The sequence below is a fragment of the Lontra canadensis genome, unplaced genomic scaffold (assembly GCF_010015895.1).
Source record: "Lontra canadensis isolate GAN:19392208 unplaced genomic scaffold, GSC_riverotter_1.0 scaffold61, whole genome shotgun sequence".
Taxonomy (NCBI): domain Eukaryota; kingdom Metazoa; phylum Chordata; class Mammalia; order Carnivora; family Mustelidae; genus Lontra; species Lontra canadensis.
Window position 1 is genome coordinate 9659321 of NW_022631055.1, and position 22636 is coordinate 9681956.

At 39.6% G+C, this 22636-nt stretch overlaps 1 protein-coding gene across 1 annotated transcript in view; it reads left to right on the top strand.

The window, feature by feature from the left end:
* The first annotated feature begins 6359 nt into the window (after positions 1-6359).
* Positions 6360-22636, top strand: part of TMEM131 (transmembrane protein 131) — a 213815-nt gene continuing 197538 nt past the window's right edge. Inside the window, exon 1 of the mRNA XM_032877892.1 lies at positions 6360-6644. Within this exon, the coding sequence (XP_032733783.1) occupies positions 6464-6644 (181 nt within the window). The 5' untranslated portion in view covers positions 6360-6463. The remainder of the gene's footprint in view (positions 6645-22636) is intronic.

Here is a 22636-nt window from a genome sequence, read left to right on the forward strand (position 1 = left end):
CCCTCCGTGGTGGGTCACCCACCCTTTTTTTTTTTTTCTCTCTCTCCCTCCCAAAAAAAAAAAAAAAAAAAAAAAAAGATCAATACAAAATTTTACTTGTGGTTAAAATACCAGAAACTAACATAATGATGTTTAGAGAAAGTAGAATTCACTTTACAGGAAATACTGCACAAAGAGCGTGTGTGTGTGTTACCTGTGATAACTACTCTCAGACTGCCATTATGAGCTCCACACATAGTGGCCAATTCTTAATTCCTCATTCATGGAATTCACACTGGACTTGGCAAAGAAAATTTTGTCTCTCTTATAGCACATCTCAGCAGATGTCATTTTACTCTCATACATTATTAATGTTTTAATTCTGTTTTTCATCATTTCTGATCTCCACCTGAGCATCTTGAATATGTTCGTCCTTGCCTTTACTGAATATTCCTGGAGTTTTTACAGCTACAAACAGTTAAATAATAGGGAGAGATAGGAACACAAAAATCCCTCAACACATTGTTCAGTGTCTTTTTTCCCCCTTAATGGCTTTGCAAGGCTCCTAATTACCACCAAATGGTGACATTTTAAGCACAATTGAATGATGGTTGAAGTAGGTCTTTTTAATAGTGGTGTTTAGGACAGTTGGGAAACTCAGAGCAGTCTAAAATGGTGTTTCAAAGTACTTATTGAGTACTAGAGAGGACAATGGTAGGGGAGGTGGGAGGAAGAGGAAAAATACTGAGGCATTGTCTGTCCTCAAGAATATTATCTCCTGGGCACCTGGGTGGCTTGTTGGTTAAGTGTCTGCCTTCAGCTCAGGTCATGATCCTACGGCCCTGGGATAGAGAGAGCCCCATGCCTGGCTCCCTGCTTAGTGGGGAGCCTGCTTCTCCCTCCCCCTCTGCGTCTCCCCCAGCTTGTGCTCTCTTTCTTTCTCTGTTGCTCACTCTCTCTCATTTAAATACATAAAATCTTTTAAAAATCTTTTAAAAAAGGAGATAGAATTATCTCCTTCCTTTTACTAGAAAGACCACCAAACCACATGAAACATTTCAAAAAGTCATAAGATTAATGATAGTTCTTCTATAAGAGAAAAAAGACAGATATTGGAGCATGCTGTGGAGGATTTGAATGGTGGCGGAAATTTTTGGTTTATTTCAAATTAGGATGTTTACCACAAAACTATTTCTTACAAACGCTAGGAAGAATACTATAGGCTTATAATATGTGTCAGCCAGCTTGGAAGGAACATATTAAACAAAACTGTAGTAAATTCTAGCATCAAAATCAAGATGCTTATTAGAAGTGTGTATGTGGTAGCGGTTATTATCTTTGATAAGGCTTTAAATTTAGTTCACATGAATTTGGAAACTGCAAAGGAATCAGGTCTTGAAGAATATATGATAAAAAGTTTCAAATAGGATAGAGTCCACACAGATAGTGGGCTCAGCTCACCCCCTCATAAACCACTATCCCCATCCTACAGCATGAAGCTCCCTGTTTACTTGCCCTACCCTAGGCTGCAGCGATTTACATAGTAGGTGGAGCAGACTTAAACCCGGGGCTTTGTGAGTTGATTCTTTTTTAAAAGAACACCACCAAGAGAAACCTTACAAGGAATAAGGCGTACAGCAGACAAAACGAAGAGATCACTCTGTAAATTGAAGAAGACTCTCAGTAGGCTATCTTCCTTCTTATATTCAACTGATTGCTGTGGGCTTTATGCATACTCTGAACTAGATGAAAGAGACATGCGATTGAAAACAAGTGAAAAATCAGTTGAAGATGTTGAAAAGGCTGGATACATAGAGAAATTGGCAGAACCCAGAGTTGCCTTCAGATTCCCTCTCCTCTTCTCTCCCTCGGTTCACTCCTCCTTATCATATTGTGTACATGTCTATCCTATCCACTGGATTTTAAGTTCTGTGGAATGGAAGGAGTATGTCTTACTGCTCTTTATCTTTTGGTTCTATTCATTAACTGTTTCATCCTTCTGTCCCACTCATTCATTCATTCATTCGTTCACTCTGTGTTAGTAAGTGCTTAGTACATTTTAGAAGCTTGGGACACACCAGGGAACAAAACAGATGAGGGTGAAAGACAGATAATGGTGATACATAGGGATAAATAAATTATATAGTATTAGGGAAATCGATGAGATTTATGGGAAAAAGAGAAAATGAGCACAGAGTAGGTAGGATTGGACGTGGGGGCGTGCACGTTGAATTCCAGTATTAACAGTGGTGATCAGAGAAGTGGCTGATCACAGAGAAGGTGGTAACTGAGCCAAGACTGAAAGGAAGTGAGAGAGTGAGCCAAGCAGAGAAGTGGAGAAGAAAGCACTTCAGACAGAGGGAAGAGCTAGGGTATAGACCCCAGAGCAGAAGCATCCATGGTATGTTTCAGGAACAAAACGGTGACGACTGAGCTGAAACAGACTAAGCCTGGAAGTCAAGGATCACAGGGAGCCAGATTGCATACAGCCATGTGGGTCATCATAACAGATTTGGCTTTTAAACTGAGATGAGAGCCACTGCAGGAGGGATGAGATGCCTTATGTTTTAAATGGGTCATTCTGGCTGCTGTGTTGACAAAAATTGTGCAAATTTATGTCAAAATATAAAGCAAAGAGCACCAGAACTAAAAGAAAGAAAAATCAAAGCTGAGTGTATATACTTGTCAGGCAAGGAAACACACCAGTGAAAAAATTCACTGAGTAAATAATTCATGAAGTAGGAAAAGCCAGAATTTTTTAAGTGGGAAGGGGGTTCGAGGTGGCTGTGTTAATCCAGAAACCAGGACTCTGGGTAGGAAAGAACAGCATTGGATAAAATAAGGCCCTTTGTTTCCTGGACAGGAATAGGTCTTTGGTCAGGTCTAATAAGGGTCTGGTCTAGGGGTCACTCAAAGTTCACAGTCCTTTATCAGCTTCAGTTGGCTTGAACCCATTGAAGTATAACACAACTCCATCAGGCAGGCGCTGCGAGTGGAAACTTTTCATTATAAAAGTGGTTGGAAACACGGGAAACTGTTAACCAAGTTCTTGCAAAATTTCTGGCAGAAGATGGTGCGACTCATACCAGAGTGGGCCGTGAGAGTGGTAAGAAGTGGCTACATTCTAGATCTAACACAGAGATGAGTAAATAATAATGCTTAGTTTTATGGCCTATGCGACTGGATAGGTGGAGTCAACTCTGGAGATAGGAAAAGCTGTGGACAAAGCATGCTACGGGAGATCAGGAGTTCATGTGAGTTTAAGATGTCTGTGAGATGCCAGGGTGGGGCCAGCAATAGACACAGCAAGGTCTGGCTGAGTGACTTAAAGTTGGGACTTTAAAGACTATAGAGTCCAATACCAGGAGAACACATGCAGTCAATCAGGGAGCCAGGAAGGTAGAGCCATGGGGACTTCCAACAGTGTTTTCTCCTCTTGGTCCCAAACTTTAAATATGTTTTTATTAAATGCGAGTATTCTTGTAAGTGTCCTCAAATATTTTGTGAGTGAAATGGGACCATAAATCAATCAATGATCTTTGAAACTGCCACTGTGCCTTATATGGTGTTTTGAAAAAAATAAGTACTCTAGCTACCTCTGACAATCTCCTACTATGTGCCAGGCAGAGCCTGTATGTTTACAAACGTATCTTGCTTCATCTCCCCAAATTTATTAGGTATCCTTTTACAGAAAAAGAAAGTGAGGCCAGAGAAGTTGAGCAATTTGCCTATCATCATATAGCTAATAAAGGCAGGGCTGGGATTTAAGCCCAAATTCATCTGTGTTCCTTTTAACTCTGCTTCTAATAGTAGTTTACTAATCTGGCGAGAGAGCAAAGCAAGTAGAGATGAGGACTCCCAATAGCCTATAGTTCCTGGCTTATATCAACAGTTTTCAAACTTGAGCATGTCCTAGAATCACTCAGGTGGCTCATTAAAACAGACTGCTGGGCCTCACCCCCAGGTGATGCAGATGATGCCAGTCTAGCACTTTGAGAATTGCTGGGTTAGCAGATTTTCCCTAATTTTGCCAGCTGAGGAGCCTGCCTCCACCTGCCAAAATGCCCAGATCTCTCTGATTCCTCAAACGGGAGAAGGGAGATCTGAAGCTAATCAAGAACTTCAGAAGGGTGCTTGGTGATCGTTTCTTGTTTTAACTCCTAGTTCTCTGTTTCCCAAAGCACTTGAGTGTTGGGGGAGAGGGAATAATGGGGTGATGGTGGCTCAACCCAGAGTGCTCAACATAGTTTATCAAGCTGTCTAATAAGTCCTTCTTCGTTTATTATTATTCTCCCAGCAGTCTCCTTTTCCTTTCTGGGAAACAAATTTCCATTATTACCCCTCTGGCTCCCAATATCCTTAGGTACAGGGAAGGTTCAGGTACAGTGGGCCCTAAAAGCTTCTCCAACTACTGGGTAGAGGAGTGCTCATTAAGAACAAGATTAAAGCTTATAAATACACAGTTAGGTGGAAGGCCTTGGAAGGAACTTATGCAGAGGAGGAGCCCTAAAACTTAAGCTTCATTAGTTTCTTGGGAAATAGGCAGACATGTTTGATCAGAGTCCAATGTCTAAGCTCCAATTACAGACATATGCAAGTTATTTCCCATGTGGCTCTTGAGCCTCAGGCTAATCAGAGGATGTGGTTGATTCCTGTGTAAGAGAACCTGAGCATTTCATAGTTGGAGAGACTTGTCTGCCCTAAACCTGGTAATGGGGGGGGGGGTTGCCAATTCTTTGTGCTGCACATTGGAAAGTACTCTTTGACCCAGCTAAGGTACTCACTTACTTTGCCTTGGGCTTGATTTCTTTAGTGAGTTAAAAGTCTTCCAGAAATCTTTCCTTACATATACAAATACAGAAAATCCACCTTAGATAATTATTCCTACATTACATCAAGAACAAAATTTGATTAATTTTAACACTAATATTCAGGAAAATAAAATTATTTTTCAAAATTATTACGGTAAGCCTATAAAAATATATTAATTAATAAAAAACTTAAGCGCTTGCTTGACAAAGACTACTGCATAGGGCAGCACTTTGAGTTCCTTTTGTAAGCCTTCCTGAAATTTTATTTTCCTTTGTAGTTTGTTCTCAGATGTATTGGGGTGGACGTAGCCTTAAAAATACACGGACTCCCTCAACCAATACTGCGAAGAATAAGCAAATGGAATTGGGGGCTCTGGAATTGGGGAAGTTACTAAGATAGTTACTAAGTTAAGGGAAGTTATTAAGACGAATAATGAGGGACTCTCAAGGAACTTAAATTTTGTAGGGAAAATCCCCGCCCACCAAGAACCGCCACCTAAGGTGGAAAGAGGCACGAGAAGGCTTCCTGAAGGAGCCTAAAGAAGGCGTTTGATTTGGGCCTTGCAGGAACTAACTGTAGAAAACGTCTTAAGAATTATTCCAAGACGGACAAAGCCAGCATGGCCACTGGGCACTTTCTAAAGAACAAGCTGCCCTCCCCGTCCAGGGTCACTGCTGCTTTAATAAAAACACACTGCAAAGGGATTTCCCGCAGCAAAGCAGTCACAATTCCAAGAGCAAGATGATTCCATTAAGCGCTGGGTAGTGTGTCATGAAGATATAACGATGAATGGATTGGGTCCAGTACTAATCGAAGCGCCACCAGGAACTGAATCAGGCCAGGAGTATTCTCAGGCGACCCGAAAGGCGGAGGTGTGACCAGAAGGAGTCACTGGAATGGATTTTCCGCGCTGGGCCTCGAGGTCCGGATGCTCACTCAGTCCTCTGGAAGGCTCTCTATTGCAGTACCGGAGATGCAAGGGGTTAGTTCCCGCGTTGGATAAGCAGGCGAGCCTCCCCCAGTACCCCGCAGTTCCACCCAGCCCCGCCCACACCCCAAGGCGGCTGCGCGGCAAGGCCCCCTTGTCTCCACGTGATTGCCGTCATTGCCTCTGAGAAGCGTGAACCGCCATCATAAGTCCTGGCGGCTGGGCCCGGGCCTGCTTCCCTCCTCCTCCTCCGCGGGGCAGCGGTGACAGGTTGGGGTTGTTCTGTCCGTGTCCCGTCCGGCAGGTGAAGCCGTGGGCATCCGAGAGCGGGACAAGAAATTCGGGCCCACGGACTCCGGGGCAGACTGACTGACCGGCCGGCCCCCTTGGTGACGGCACGACGGGGGCGGTGCCCAGGACCGCGCCCCGCCCCTCGCAGGCCAGCGCCCAGAGCCCGCGGCCCGTGCCCGTTTCCAGTATGGCCGCCCGCCGTGCTTGACCCGTGGCCTCTCCGCTTCGACTCTCCGTAGGCGATGCCGAGGCCGAGGCCGTGACTGACACTCTTGCTCACACGCACGCACGAACCCAGACCCACGCCCGGAGCCCGAGCCCTGGGCCCGGAATCGCCCTCGCCCCCGGCGCCGCGGCCAGAGCCCGGACCACGGCTCCCGCGCCGCCCCTGCCGCCGCCTCGCCGAGAAGGGCCGCGCCAGACCTCGAGCGCGGCGGCCCCCGGCCGGCAGGGATGGGGAAGCGGGCTGGAGGAGGAGCAGCAGGAGCCGCCGCCGCCTCCACGTCCGCAGGGGCCGGTGTGGAGCCCGCGGCCAGCCGCGGCGGGAGCCCGCGGAGCGCGGCTGCCGGCCTACTGGGAGCGCTGCACCTGGTGATGACCCTCGTAGTGGCTGCGGCGCGGGCCGAGAAAGAAGGTGGGTGTCAGCCGGCCGGCATCTCCCAGGCCCGGCCCCGCGGCTGTCAGCGCGCCCTCGCGGAGGCGGCCGCGGGGCTGCGATCGGGGAGGAAGGGCTGCGGCTCGGGGCTCGGAGGGCGGCCGAGCGCGCAGGTCCGTCCGGCGCGAAGTTGCTCGGTCGAGTCCCGTCCCGAGCCGGCAACTTGCAGTTCGAATGCCAACTCGCGGCGTTGGCTGCACGGAGTTGCTCTTGTTCTCCGTGATTCCTTCCCCTTGTCTTTCCTCTTTGACTCCTGTCAGTGCCATTTCAAAACTTCCTGAGTTCTCGTATCTTGCCACTTGGCCCACTGTGTAGGAGGGGCATATTTTTAGACTTGATTGCTGTTAATAGTCAAATTTTAGGACACTTCCCCCCCTTTGGTTGTGATTTTAATAACGGCGGGCACACAGAAAATGTCGTAGTAAAAATAGCAAGACTGGTGGAAAGGGTTCAAAACATAGCTTACCGAAATTTCACTTTGAATTTGTTCAAACATTTCTTGGAGAGGAATCTTGTTTCTTCATCTTCCCTCTCCTTTATCTCTTTGCCGTATTGATTGTTTAACCACCGATTCGGTGTATATAACACAGTTCTGTTTAGTTCTCTAGTAAGCTATTAGAAGTCTTTACATTTTTAAGATTGAGTGTCATCTTTAATGTGGAAGAGTTTAAAAACGAATACCGTTTCTAGTTTGCAAAACTTTATCTGTAATTAGGTTAAGGGCTGATCCCTATTTTTAAAAAGCTCATTAGTATCGAATGACTGTAGAACTGGTACTTTTACAGGGTTAAAAATTATTTTGTAACCTAGAGGACCAAATCTGTAGTTGTGTTGGCACTACTTGGTTTTGAGCCTAGGGGAAATGAGTGGTCACAGACCTTTCACAAAGAAATCACTAAAAGTGAGTGGTTTTTAGAAAGCTTAGCCAAAACTTGTTAGTTTAGCTTCCACTTCCCACTGTAGTGCTACTACAAGAAAATAATGTCTTGCCACAGTAACTTTCGGGTTGGTGTTCTGCTTTATGACTTGTCACTTGTTACCTATGTTGAAGGCAGTAGCTAAATGCAAACCAAATTAATGTTAAAGTACAAATGTGTCTCTCTCTACTGTTATTTATTTTTGTTCAAAACATTACACTCTCTCGTTTAACTCTGTAAGCAACCTTAGTTTGGGTTCATGTAGGTGGAAATTATTCAGAGAATTGCCATCCATTGAAAGAATTAATTGACAGAGGCAAGATTATTTCCAGAATAAAATATTAATGCTTTAGGAGTAGTCAGGCCTGTTACTGTCATAGTTCATTGATTGGTTACAGATCTGCAGTTAGATTATTGTTACTATTGTGCGTCTCTGGTGTGCAGTACGGTCTGGCATGTAGTTGGTGTCCAGTAAAGCTAAAACAGTACAATAATTTAATGGGCATGTCTCCTTTTGTTTCAAGTAGTCCTTGGTAAGGATTGTGTCCTTGCTTTTTTTGCTTTTGTGCTTACTTTGTACCGTGCCGCGCACACAGTAGGGATTTAACATTTGTTTGAGTGAATGACTCTCTTCATGGGCCATTAGCACAGGGAAATAAAATAATGATTGAGTCTCGTAAAACATTAAGATTATATTATCCTTCTGCTGCTTTTTCCTCCCACAGCCATATATATGCTAATTTCCTGTGTATAGTTAACAAATCCCTTGTTTGTGAAATGTCAGCCTAAATTATATTTGTTAATTTCCTATTTGTTTAGTTTATAAGTTTTAGTGAACGTCTCTAATACCGATAAGTCTAAGGCTCAGATGAGGAGAATTTCTTGCCACTGTGTGAAGTCTGAAAAGATGTGGCTGACTAGTGGTCCTGGCAGAATCAAACACCTTTTGTGGTGTTTGGAGACGTTGTGTCTGTATGAACAGTTTCAATGTACAGACCAGCTAGTCAAGATATTGACGGTAATTATACTAATTGAGAACATAAGCCTCTACCCATCATATATGAAATCTGGTTCTAATCAAATCTTCTGTGGAGGTTGATCCAAAAATGGCCTATGCTTTGAGCCTTCTTGCTGATCAAACTATAGTATTGTTTTTGTTTGAGTTCAGTAGAAGAAATGAGATAGATTTTTACATGATTGTGATACCATGAGTTTGGCATCTAACAGCATTTGCCCTGAAAACGTGCTGTTGAGTTTTTTCAGGAAGCCTGGGCAGATTTGTGAAGGTAGCTGAGTTCAGTTTGTCAATTTATACCTTGAGGAATTTTTGTGTTTTAGCAGTATAAACTAGTATTTCAAAGTTAAGATTTTCCTGCAATATTAATGATGGTTCTCTGGGTATTTTGTATTTTGTATATTTTCCCTCAGTTGCAGCAGAATTTCACTAGAAAATCTTCACAACAGAATAAAACTCATTGTCTCTTGAAGAAAAACAGCAGAAATAGCTAAGTGCATTATCTAATGCAGTTTTTTATGTTTGGACTAGATGTTAATTTCCTTAAGTCAGAAGTGTGAGCCTATTCCTTGTCTTAACATCCTGAATGTTTTAACATTCCTGTATCTTAACATCCAATTTTACTGATCAGTGGGAGTGTATAATTACTTCAGAGAAAAGGGACCTTTAAGAATGTTTTGGCTGTGCTCTGCAGTTTGTAAGGGTTTTGAAAGACTTGGGAGAGGAGGAAGTTACTATGATTACTACAGATAACTCACTTATTCTGGGATGGTGTCAAAATATTCTTTGAAGCTAAGATCTAGATGTTGAGAATAGTGGAAATTGATCTGTATAGTGAAAATATGTGTATGTGTGTTAAACATACAATTCTTAGTAGTATTTTGATTTTTTAAAATTATTTTTATTGATTTGAGAAAGAGATTGGAGCAGAGGGAGAGGAGCAAGCAGACTCCATGCTGAGCACTAAGCTCAGTGCAGGACTCAATTACATGACCCTGAGTGGAAACCAAGGGTCGAATGCCTAACCAACTGAGCTACCCAGGCGCCCCAGTAGTATTTTCATTTATTAATCTGCTCATTGTGGCCAGCAAAGAAGAGCTTTTTTAAAAAGTATCTTATATCAGGTAATAAAGTTTCACTGTCAAATGGGTTTTTGGAAGGCATGGTTATCTTTTATTATAAATAAAAAGCTGCATTTTATGTATCTAGTAGATATAAACTTGGACAGATTTTCAAGAATATGGTTGAGTCTGTGATAAATTTCAGTGTCACATGTATTATTAATTGTCTATTAATGGCAAAGCAAAGTTTGATCATCTTTATTAGGACTTTATTTTTTTTTTAAGATTTTATTTAAGATTTTATTTTAAGATTTTATTTTAAATTTTTTAAGATTTTATTTGTCAGAGAGATACCACAGGCAAGGGGAATGGCAGGGAGAGGGAGAAGCTGCACTTTTGCACTGAGCAGGGAGCCCAACGTGGGACTCTGTCCCAAGACGCAGGGATCCTGACCTGAGTTGAAGGCAGATGCTTAACCAACTGAGCTACCCAGATGTCCCAAGGACCTTTAAATTTGTTTGCTGGATGTATTAGTTTTGTGTAGAAATTTTTGTTTTTAAGTTTGTATTTGTGACAGACACAGGAGGAGGGTCCAAAAGTATTTTATCTACAAACATATGAACAAAATACTTAGTAATAAAGGTCAGAAGAGATGAAAATGTGATTAGGGAATTTGTTTTAGGATGGTAGAATTGATTAGGAGTGGTATTTTTTTTCTAATCAAATTATTACTTTTTCATGTAAAAATATTTTTAGAAGTGTTTTTCTTAAGAGTGAGTTGTTCTAATCTTTTGTATGGTGGTAGAATGGCTACTCTTTAAAGCCCAGTGAGTAGAATATTACTTTGTTAACACTGCTTCACTAATGAACTTTTGCTGGCTTACTTTTACTAAAAGCTGTTTGCTACTGCCAGAAGCTGTGGAATCCTGTAGTTGGAAAAAGTGTATCCTCTCTTTCTCTTGTTAATGACTATTTTCCTTCTCTTTATAATCCTTTCAGTGGGTCCTCATAGACACTTGCCAAAAAGATCAGCTTTGAGAGTAGATGTAAAATCATCTAATTTGTTATCATCCGGAGTAGTAATAAGACAGACTACTCTTGGGGGGAAATTAAATCATTGCTGAGTCTTTGATATTTTAGAATCTCTTTTTCATCTGCATGTGGCTTGAGCTTTCTGACCAGCCTTGGCAGATGGAGAGGCCATTTTTCTATGGCTGAATTTTTCCTCACTATCTGTTTTAAGCAGCATCAGACACTGTTGATAGCTGCTTCTTGGAACTTTTCCCCGTTCATTTCCAGGACTTTGTAGTTCTTGGTTATCATTCTGCCTTAATCCTCGGTCTCTGCTCTCCAGTCGCCCACTGGATGTCTTCCCTCACACGTGTGTCCAGCCACCAGCATGCACTGCACATGTCCAGAGCAGAATAATCACACCATCTCTGGTTTCCCAGTTTTACTAATGCTGTGATTGTTCTTTCTGCCACATTGGTCTTGTTTTTGACCCTTAGCAAGTGATGTCAATGTCCGTTCCCCTTCTTAGTCAGCTCTCCCATGACCTACAGCCCGGAGGCATTGTGGTGGGCTCTCACCTCTGGACTTTCTCCATTTCTGCTCGCATTGGCCTTGTTATTCATTCTGAACATTTAGCAACTTAAATTATTTTATGGGTGACATTTCTTCACCCAGACCGGAATTTCTGAACCTCTGTCAACTGCTATGTATGTACATAACAGGCATTCAGTTTTAAATGAAGGTTTACCTGAAATGACCTTATCTTTCCCCTTTTGCCTGAGACTGGGCTGAGAGTCAAGACTACAGGTGAAACTTGGACCTTGGTTGCTGGTGTCGTTAGGAATTCTGCTGTAATTAGACATAGGGTGACACTTCTTTTTTCTTCTCTGCATGTTGCTTTTCCTTGTAACTGAGCAATATACACTTACGTAAACCACACATTGGTAACTTTTGGATTTTAAGGTTTCAGATTCTTACATATCCCAATCTATAAAACAGGCACAGAGAAATTAAGTAGTATTCTGAAGGTAACAGAGTTCGTAGGTAGTTGAGCCAGGTTTCCATCCAAAGCTGTCTGTTCCTAGAACCAAATATATAATCCTGGATGAGTACTTAAGGTAGGAGATTCTGATGTATACCAGTTGGATAAAGAACAGAACTGCCGGTACCTGCAGAGGCAATGTATTTGGTATTCCAGTGAAGTGCACTTTTTTTTTTTTTTTTTTAAACAACTTTAGACATCCGTATCATCCATATTGTTAAACGTTAAAATGATTACAGGCCATTCTGGATCATGTACATTAAAAAAAAAAAGATTTTATTTATTTGACAGAGGGAGACACAGCGATAGAGGAAACACAAGCAGGGTGGGTGGGAGAGGGAGAAGCAGGGTTCCTGCTGAGCAGGGAGCCTGGTGTGGGGGCTTGATCCCAGGACTCTGGGATCATGACCTGAGCTAAAGGCAGATAGATGCTTAATGACTGAGCCACCCAGGCACCCCAATCATGTCCATTTGTAAAAGGAAACCCATGAATGGATGATCTAGGGAACAGATACTTGGTAGCGAAAGCTACTGATTCTGTTCTCAGTGATTTAAGTACCTGATATATTCTTAGGTCAAGATTAAGACTAAATTCTGTGAACAATCCTTAGTTCTAGATTGGTATGATAGGTTAATCTAGACATGTGGGATAGTCTCAGAAACTAGCCCTGATTAAAAGGAACTAGAATTAATCCAAAGGCTGGACGTGGCATTGTCTTTTGACAATGGGGAAATCTCTGAGACTTCTGTTAGAGGTCCAGGAGCTCCCAAAGATGTTCATTTCTAGTGCTTTGTTCATTCTTATGAAGGCATTTTTGGGTTACGTGGTTTCATTTATAGTACTAAATCAATTTTCTTTCATTCCTGTGAGATTGCCTTAGAAAGATTTTTAGAAAGCCGCAACTCTTAGTGTGATTCATTTTGTTACATTTAGCACTTAGAACAAAGGTCTAAAAAATGCCTACGGTCTAAGAGGATCCTTGACATGTCTGTCACAATCAAGTGTCAAACCTGCTTTGTTTCTATTTAATTGTAAGAAAACACATAACATAAAATTTACCATCTTAACCATCTTAAGAGTACAGTTCAGTAGTATTAAGTATACTCACATTGTGGAATAGATCTCCAGAACTGTCTATCCATATCCACTGAACAGTAGCTCCCCATCCCTCTCCCCTGCTCCTGCCCCATCATTCTATTTTGTTTTGATGAACTTGACTATTTTAGATACCTCATGTAAGTGGTATCATGCAGATACCAAGAGTGAATACCTTTTTGTGGCTGGCTTATTTCACTTAGCATAATGTCCTGAAGGTGCATCATATTGTAGCATGTGACAGGATTTCTTTCCTTTTTGAGACTCAATAATATTCTCCTGTACTTATAGACCATTTTTTTTCCATTTCATTTATCCATTTACCTGTCAATGGACGTTTGGATTGCTTTCGCTGCTTGAAAGCTTTTGTAAATAATTCTGCTGTGGACACAGGTGTGCAAATATCTCTTTGAATCCTGCTTGTAATTCTTTTGGGATATATACCACAAGTGGGATTACTGTGTCGTATGGTAGTTCTATTTTTAATTATTTAAGCAACTGCCATACTGTTTTCCGTAGTAGCTGCACCATTTTACAATTCTACCAACAGTTCACAAAGGTTCAGTTTCTCCACATTCTCATCGACACTTGTTTTTATTTGTTTATAGTGGCTATCCTAATGAATATTAGGATATGTCTCATTCTGGTTTTCATTTGAATTTTTGTAGGTGACATTGAGCATCTTTTTATAGGCTTTTGGGCCATTTCTCTCTCTCTCTCTCTCTCTCTCTCTCTCTCTTTTTTTTTTTTTTGAGAAGTATCTATTCAAGTCCTTTGACCACCTTTAAATTGGGTTATTTCTGTTGTTGAGTTAGAGGAGTTCTTTATATATATTGGTTATTAATTCTTCATCAGATAAATGATTTACAAATGCTTTCCCTCAAACCATGGGTTGGTTGCAATTTTACTCTTTTGATTGTAACCTTTGATACATAGAAGTTTTTAAGTCTGATGTTCCATTTGTCTACTTTTGCTTTTGCTGCCTGTACTTTCAATGTCCTACTGAGGAAACATTGACAAATCCAATGTCATGAAACTTTTCCCATTTTCTCTAGGAATTTTAGTTTTAGATCTTTCTATTCTTTAGTCTGTTTACAGTTCATTTTTGTATAAGATGTATGATGAGTGTCCACATTCATTCTTCCGCATGTGAATACCCTGTTTCCCCAGCACCATTTGTTGAAGAGATGTCCTTTCTCCAGTGAGTGGTCTTGGAAACCTTGCATGATGGTCATGTGACTATATATGAGAATTTATTTCTGGGCTCTATTCCATTTGTCTATTTCTTTCTTTCTTTCTGTTTTTATTTTTTTGTTTGTTTTTGTTTTTTTTTTTTTTTGTCAGAGATCATAAGTAGCCAGAGAGAGGGGGAAGCAGGCTCCCTGCTGAGCAGAGAGCCTGATGCGGGGCTCCATCCCAAGACCCTGGGACCATGACCTGAGCTGAAGACAGAGGCTTTAAACCACTAGCCACCCAGATGCCCCCGGTCTATTTGTTTCTTTATGCAGTTACCACATTTTGCATTACTGTAGCTTTGTTACATGTTTCAAAATCAGGGAATGTAAGTCCTCAGAGTTTGTTTTGGCTGTTTTGGGTTCCTTGAAATCCCAAATGGATTTTAGGATGGCTTTTTCTGTTTATGCAAAAAATGCTCTTGTCGTTTTGATAGGGATTGCATGGAATCTTGAAATTGCTTTGGATAGTTTGGATATCTAAATAGTATTAAGTCTTCTAGTTTCTGAACATGGGATGTCTTTCCATTTATTTGTGTTGTCTGTAATTTCTTTCAGCAGTGTTTTGTAGTTTTCAATGTGTACAAGCCTTCCTCCTCTTGGTTATTATATTTATTCTTAGGTATTTTATTTTTATGCTACTATAAATCAAACCTGCATTTTTGAACAAATTATTTCAATTATTGTGTGACTGCGTGTTGTGAACTTGTAGTGTTTGAGAAAAGAAACATGCTCTGTATTTGAAACAAAAAATTCTACATGCTTAAAGTATTTCCTTAGATTGCTTGCCTATAAATCGAAATGTATTTTAAGTCATCTTAAGTTCTAAGAAATTTGTGACTATTTTCTAAATCAGTTATGATTGCAAAATGTTATGACAGTCTAACTTTGGTTCTTAGCCAATTATTTTTATATAGTTACAGTATTACATTTGGATCAAAACATGTAATAGTAAAAAACTGTTGGAGCAGTGAAGTTTGAGAAATAGGCTAAGACAACCTTACTGCTACAAATTAATTAGCAGTTAGTATCCAGGGTATGGCAAGGGCCCTACCTGGATTTTCTTTTTTTGGGGAATGGTTAAATTGGAAGCAGAAGATTTTCTAGGGAATTATTTATAGTAGAAAGGTACTGTCTAGATCTTAAGCCTTATCTCAGAGCTCTTTGTAAGTAAAGTTTGTCATTCCAGAAGTTTTTTAGTAGAGCAGTGCATAAGAGAGGGCAGTGTGTTGGGGCGCCTGGGTGGCTCAGTGGGTTAGGCCTCTGCCTTCAGCTCAGGTCATGATCTCAGGGTCCTGGGATCAAGCCCCACATTGGGCTCTCTGCTCAGCAGGGAGTCTGCTTCCCCCTCTTTCTCTCTGCCTGCCTCTCTGCCTCCTTGTGATCTCTCTCTCTCTCTGTCAAATTAAAAAAAAAAAAAAAGGAGAGGGCAGTGGAACACTTTTCAGACTGAAACACTTTAAAAAATGCTTGGTGAATTGGTGACTTAATCTGAAGTTAGGAAATGAAGTAGTAGATAGGACTACCACAAGTCAGTTTCTCTTCAGATATTTCACATGTAGGGGAGTTATTTCATATTTAAAGGTTTACCTCATGGTACTGGGGGCTTCTCTTGGGTTTTGTCTGGATATGAAAAAAGGTTACTTGAGACTTATGTTGAAGAGAAGAAGATGTAAGAAGTTAGATTGAATTTTAATAGGATCTTAGAAATTCTTGTAAATAGAAAATTTCTGAATATTGTCAATTCCTTCCCAACTGCATTTGGGTTTATTTGTGCTCGTATAGGAGCATGAACTTTTGGAGGTTAAGGACTGGGTCATGTTCTAACTGGACCAAGCATTTTAAGTGTTTCAACACATTTAGTCCTCTCTTGGTCAGAGAAGTAGTGAACCATAACCAATTAAAGATGAACCTGATTGAACAAGAAGAGGTATTTCTGAAATGCTAGTATTTATACAAGTTTAATTTTTCACCATTTGGGGAATATATTATGTTTGCAGTTACTGCCTATAATTGGTAATGCCTGTAATTACTTAATGATGATGGCTAATGTTTATCAAGTATTTTCACTGTGTTAATTGCTTTGCATACCTTATCTCATTTAATCCTCATATTAGCCCTGTGTTGGGTGCTAGTCCTTCTTTCTTAACTCTTCACATCTTTTCTTGCTTACAATTCCTCTGTGGTTATCAGTACTCTTGGCAGGTGCTTGCTTGTGATGATATAATACATGATTTTAATCTCCAGTAAAATTAGACAGTATAATATATAGTAAGTCTTCCTATGCATACAGTTTGGAGGTCAGTTTGGAAAAGCTTTTTTCACTTCCACAAAAAATTCATGTTCATTGTAAAAATGAAACAAGTTATAAAATATGGATGAGTAAATGGAGAACAGTTTCTGTCTATCCAGTATAAGGAACCAGGGCACCTGGGTGGCTCCGTTGGTTGTGTCCAACTCTTGGTTTTGGCAGTTAGGTGTAAGAAGTACCTCAAGTTCAGAGAGGAGGGGTCAAGAGCTCTAGCTGGTATTCTGAGATTCACAGAACCTTAGGAAATTCTGAGTGATCCTAGGTAGTACTCTGCATGTGAATCTCGGTCAAAATGTGTGTCAGTGAGGAAAGAATTCTGGGAAACACCATTCTGTGTATGGCAACAAGTTAGAGAACATATCAGAAGTGCTTTGTGAGTAACCTAAGTCAGTGAGAGAATTCACAGGCTTGCCTAGGACTCTAAGAGGTAATAGTTGGGAAGTGGAAATAGTGACTCACAGTGTGGCTCTGGGCTCTGGTCATCTTCTGCTTTCTCGCTGTATGACTTTGGTAAATATGATTTACCACTTTGTGTCTGAGTTTCATTACCCATAGAGTAAGGATGATGAGAGCATCTTTCTCCTTGAGTTGTTGCAAGGATTTACAGAGGTGGTGGGTGAAAAGCTCTTAGCACAGTGTCTGACACATTAAAAAAATTACTAGGAATACTATTATACATTTGTTAGCTGTTTGTATTTCTTTTTTATTTTTTTAAGATTTTTTTATTTTATTTTATTTGACAGACAGATCACAAGTAGGCAGAGACAGGCAGAAAGAGAGAGGAGGAAGCAGGCTCCCCGCCGAGCAGGGAGCCCAATTTGGGGCTCAATCCCAAGACCCTGGGATCATGATCTGAGCCGAAGGCAGAGGCTTAACCCACTGAGCCACCCAGACAATGCCCTACTGTTTATATTTCTTTTGTATTGTTTGATCCTGTCTTTTGTCAATTTTTCCATTGGGGTTTGGATTTTTCTTTTTGACTTAAATGAACAGTTATGGATTTCATTTTTCCCATATTTCCATTTGCATTTAAATTTTCTACATTTCAATTTTCTTTTTATTATCACTGTTTTAAAATTTTTTGGCCAAATCTGTCACTCTTTTCTTTATGGTTTCTGCCTTTGTTGTTATGTGTAAAAAGCCCTATGCATAAAACATATTCAATATTTTTTCTCTATAATTCTTTTTTTTTAAGATTTTATTTATTTATTTGTCAGATGGAGTGAGCACAGGCAGACATAGTGGCAGGCAGAGGCAGAGGGAGAAGCAGGTTCCCTGCTGAGCAAGGAGCCCAATGTAGGACTCAATCCTAGGACTCCGGGACCATGACCTGAGCCGAAGGCAGCGGCCTAACTGACTGAGCCACCCAGGCGTCCCTAATTCTATTTTTAAATGAAAATCTCTAACTCATCAGTCTGTTGGTATCAGGTAGGGAATCTATTTTTCTCAAATGGTTAGTTGCCTTAATATCAGTTATTGAGTTAAACACAGTATTTCCTTTTCATGCAAAGTCTGTCACATACTTGGATGAATGACTTGATCTTCTGTTTTTTTCCTAACTGATGTGTATTTTTGTTTTAAGTTTAAGTATTACATCTTTGTCTTATTTTATTCATTTGTCCATTTTATTAGGTGGCTTAGCAGGTCATTCTTTCCCCCTAAATTGCTGTTCTTTGAAAAACACTTTATCTGTCTTGTCTTTATTCTCTACAAACCCTAAAATCATTTTGAAGAAAATGTAAAATTTCTATTTGCTTTAAAAAAAAAAAGATTTTATTTATTTATTTGACAGAGAGAGAGCACAAGCAGGGGGAGCGACAGAGGGAGAGGGAGAAGCAGGCTCCCTGATCAGCAGGGAGCCGGATGCCAGGCTTGATCCCAGGACCCTGGGATCATGACCGGAGCCAAAGGCAGTCACTTAACTGACTGTGCCACTCAGGTGCCCCTTTGTTTGCTTTTTGATTGGGATTGCATTTAAATATTAGACAAATCTGGAACTTGTGGACATCTTTTTTAATATTTTCTATTGTCCTTTCACACACACAAACACACACATTAAGTTGAACCATTTGAAATTGCCATTATTCTAGGCTCCAAATGATTGAATAACAGCTTATTGAATAATATTAATATGTACATTTACATTAATTTTTACATTGGCCAGAGTGTTAGAACACTTAAATAAAAATAGTGAAAAAGCAGGCCTTATCTTTTTCATCTTTATAGGGAAATACCTTCAGTGTCTCTTGTGAAGTATGATGGTGGCAGTTGGTTGAATTAGATGTTTTTGGTAATAGAAGATTTCTTACACTTTAAAGAGTTTTAGTCTTAAGAGTTAGTAGGGGGTAGATGATAAATGCTGTATCAGGTGAACTTTTCTTATGGTTTTTACTCTAAGCTATTGATTTTGGCTATTTGCATTACAGTAGCAATTATCTTAACTCCCTTCCACTGAACTCTCATGGTGAATTAAACCATATCTCTGTTCCCTTTAGAAAATCTGTCCATGATGCCCATTGAACTTGGGCTGTTAACTGCTAATAGGCTACTCACACATATTCACATATTTGTTCCCTCTAGCTGATGTGTACATTTTTATTTATGGTTTTCTTTTTTCTCTTTGTTTCTCCCTCTTTACCAAACTCTTTTAAAAGCTTTTGAAATATTTCAGACACTGCCAAAAAGTTATCAATAGTAATAGCAGCAATAAAAAGTAGTTTTAAGAATAACAAGAAATGTGCAGAGTCTGAGGAAAACTTTAAAACATTTCTGAAGCCAGAGAAGTAGATTTGTATAGTGCAAAGACATTCCTTGTTCTTGGATAGGAGAACTCAACATCATAAAGATGTCTGTTTTCCCCAAGTTAACATTAATTTGGCACAGATGCAATTAAAAAATACCAACACAACTTTTTATAGAGTTAGGAAAGTTGATGTTAAAGTTCATATGGAAAAATAAACATGTAGGAATGCTGGGGAAATGCTGAAAAAGAAAAGTTATGAGGTGTGACTAGCACAAGCAGTTATTCAAACATACTGTAAAGCAATTATATACTTGCAAAATGTAAGGTATTGGTATATGTATATAGACCAATAAGTGGAATAGAATAGAAATTCTGTAAGCAGATCTTAAGTCCGTGTGGTTTATGCTACATACCTGCTTTCCTTCGGGGAGTCTGGAATGTGCGAGTAAGGGAGTGCCTTTATGGCTGCCCCTCAATTAAAACCTTGTATCCTGTATTAATGTCCTATTGCTGCTATAGCAGATTACCACAGTTTTTAGTGTCCTAAAACAATGCAAATTTATTGCCTTATAGTTCTAAGGGGCAGAATTATAAAATCAGGATGTTGACAGGTTGTGTTCCTTGCAGATGTTTAAGTGGAGGATTTTTTTCCTCTCCTTTGTGGGCTTCTAGAGGGTGCCTGCATTTCTTGGCTTGTGGCCCTTTCCTCTTATTACTCCACTGTCTTGCTTAATTCATTCCAGCTTCTTTCATTGTCACATTGCCTTCTGATCCTCTAATCTTCCTCCCTCTTGTAAAGACCAATATAATTACATTAGACTCCTATAGATAATCCAAGTTGATCCCCCGTCTCAAATCCTTAACTTAATCACATCCACAAAATGCCTTTTGCCATATAAAGTAACATTCATAGATTCTGGGGATTGGGATGTGGACATCTTGAGGAGCCATTATTCAGCCTGTCACAGCATTGATCGTGTGCTTGAGTTTCCCTGATAGATAAGACACTTAAAGCACAAACAGTGAAAGGAAAAATAGGTAAATTGGACATCATCAAAATGAAAAAGTTTTGAGTTTCAAAGGGCAATGTCAGAAAAGTGAATGGGTGAAAATTTTTGTAAATTACATACCTGATGTGGAATATGTATCTAGAACATGTAAAGAACTCTTACAACTCAGTAGAAAAAAGACAACCCAATTAAAAATGGGTGAAGGATCTAAATAGGCATTTCTCCAAACAATAAGCACATAAAAGATGGTGTCATTAGCCATCAGAGAAATACAAACCAAAACGAAAATGAGATACAACTTCACACCCACCAATACACTTAAAATAAAAGTGACAGATAATAACAAGTATTGGTGAAGATGTGAAGAAATTAAAATGTCATACGTTGCTGCTGAGAATATAAAATGGTGCAGTTTTTTTGGAAAACAGCCTGGCAGCTCTTCAAAATGCTAAGTATAGAGTTACTGTATGTTCCAGCAGTTGTCTTGGGTATATTCCCAAAAGAAATGAAAACATATGTGCACACAAAAACTCAGATAGGAATGTTCTTAGAAGTATTTTTCACAAAAGCCCAAAAGTAGAAATGACTCAAACGTCCAATCAATTCATGAATGAATAATAAAATAGAATATTATTCAGCCATAAAAGAAAGTATGGATGTGGGCTGTAATTACAAATGAACCTTGAAAACGTGCTTAGTGAGTGAAGCTAGTCACAAAAGACCATGTATGACCACAAAAAAATGTCCAAAATAGACAAATCCTTAGAGCCAGAAAGTAGATCAGTAGAGACAGAAAACTTAGGACTGGGGGAGGAAGGAATGGGGAGTGGCTGCTAAAGGGTTTGGGTTTTCTTTACTGGGGTGATGAAAATGTCCTGGAATTAGTGGTGATGATTGAACATCTCTGTGAATATACTAAAAACTGTACATTGTGTATTTTAAATGAGAAATTCCATAGTATGTGAATTATATCTCAATAAAGTTATTATTTAAAAAGTTTAAAAAATTGACAAATGTCCTTTTTGTCTAAGAAAACAACAACAACAACAACAAATAAGCTACCACTTCTTACCTATCTGACTGGCAAAAGTTTAAAAGCTTGATAACACCTCAGTGAGCCTGTGGAAAAGCGCAACTTTGATGGTGGGAACACAAAAAAGGTATGGCCTTAATGGAATGAAATTTGGCACATTATCTGACACAACTACATACATGTTTAGTTTTTTAACCCAGCAATCCCAATCCTAGAAACTGACCCTGAAGGTCCACATCTGACATACAAGTACATATGCACAAGGTTATTCATAATGTGATTGTTTGTAATCAAAAAATACTGAAAAACTGCCTAAATGTCCATATGTAGTTGAATAAATTATATTACATCCCGTAGTGGATTCTTATTATATACTTATAAAACAGAATGCAGATCTCTGGAGTCTGTTATTCATGATTATCTGATACACTGCAGATTGAAAGCAGAAGAAATAACCAAAGAGAAAGGAAGGGAGGGAGAGAAGGAGAGAGAGATGGAATGAATATGTCTGTGTTGTGTGTAGAGTATGCTACCTTTAACAAGTTTGGTTTTTATGTTTTGTGTGTATGTGTGGTGTGTAGTTCTATAAATATATGTATAGATTTGTGTAACTACTGCCACAATCAGGATACAGAACAGTTGCATTACCCCCCAAAACTCTCTTGTGCTTTGCCATTATAGTCACACACTCTGACCACACTTCTAAACCCTGGCAAATGATGTGTTCTCCGTCACTGTAGTTTTCTCTTTTTGAGAATGTCATGTAAATGAAATCCTATGATATATATATAGTTTTGAGACTATGATGTTGGGGTTGGTTTCTTTTATTTACCACAATGCTTTGAAATTCGTGCAACTTCTTGTGTGTATCAACAGTTTATTCCTTTTAATTGCCAAGTAGTATTCCAGTGGGTGACTATTAAAGCTTCTATGAACATTTATGGACAAGTCGTTGTATGCACGTATGTTTTTTTTTTCTCTTTCATAAATACCTACCAGTGGAAAGTCTGTATGATCCAGTGGGTGTATGTTTAACTTAGACTGCTAATTTGTTTTCCAAAGTAGTTGTTCCACAGTGAAAAATGATAATGAGCATCTTTTCATGTGCTTATTTGACATCCATATATCTTTTTTGGTAAAGTGGCTCTTTTTTGCCCATGTCTATATTGCATTATTTGTTTTGTAATCGAGACTTGAGAATTAGAGAATTCCTTATATAGTCTGGCTCTGAGTCCTCTGGAGATACATGTTTGCAGAGATTTCCTCCAGTCTGTGTCTTGTATTTTCATTCTTTTAACAGATGTCTTTTGAAGAGAAGTTTTTAATTAAGTTCCAGTTTTTCAAGTTGTTCTTTAATAGATCCTTTTCTTGGTATTGCAACTAAATCTTTGCCTCACTCAAAGTATCAAATATTTTCTCCTAGGTTCTCTTCTAAAAGTTTTATAGTTTTAGGTCTTCCATTTAGATCTAAGCTCCTCCATTTTGAGTTATTTTTACATA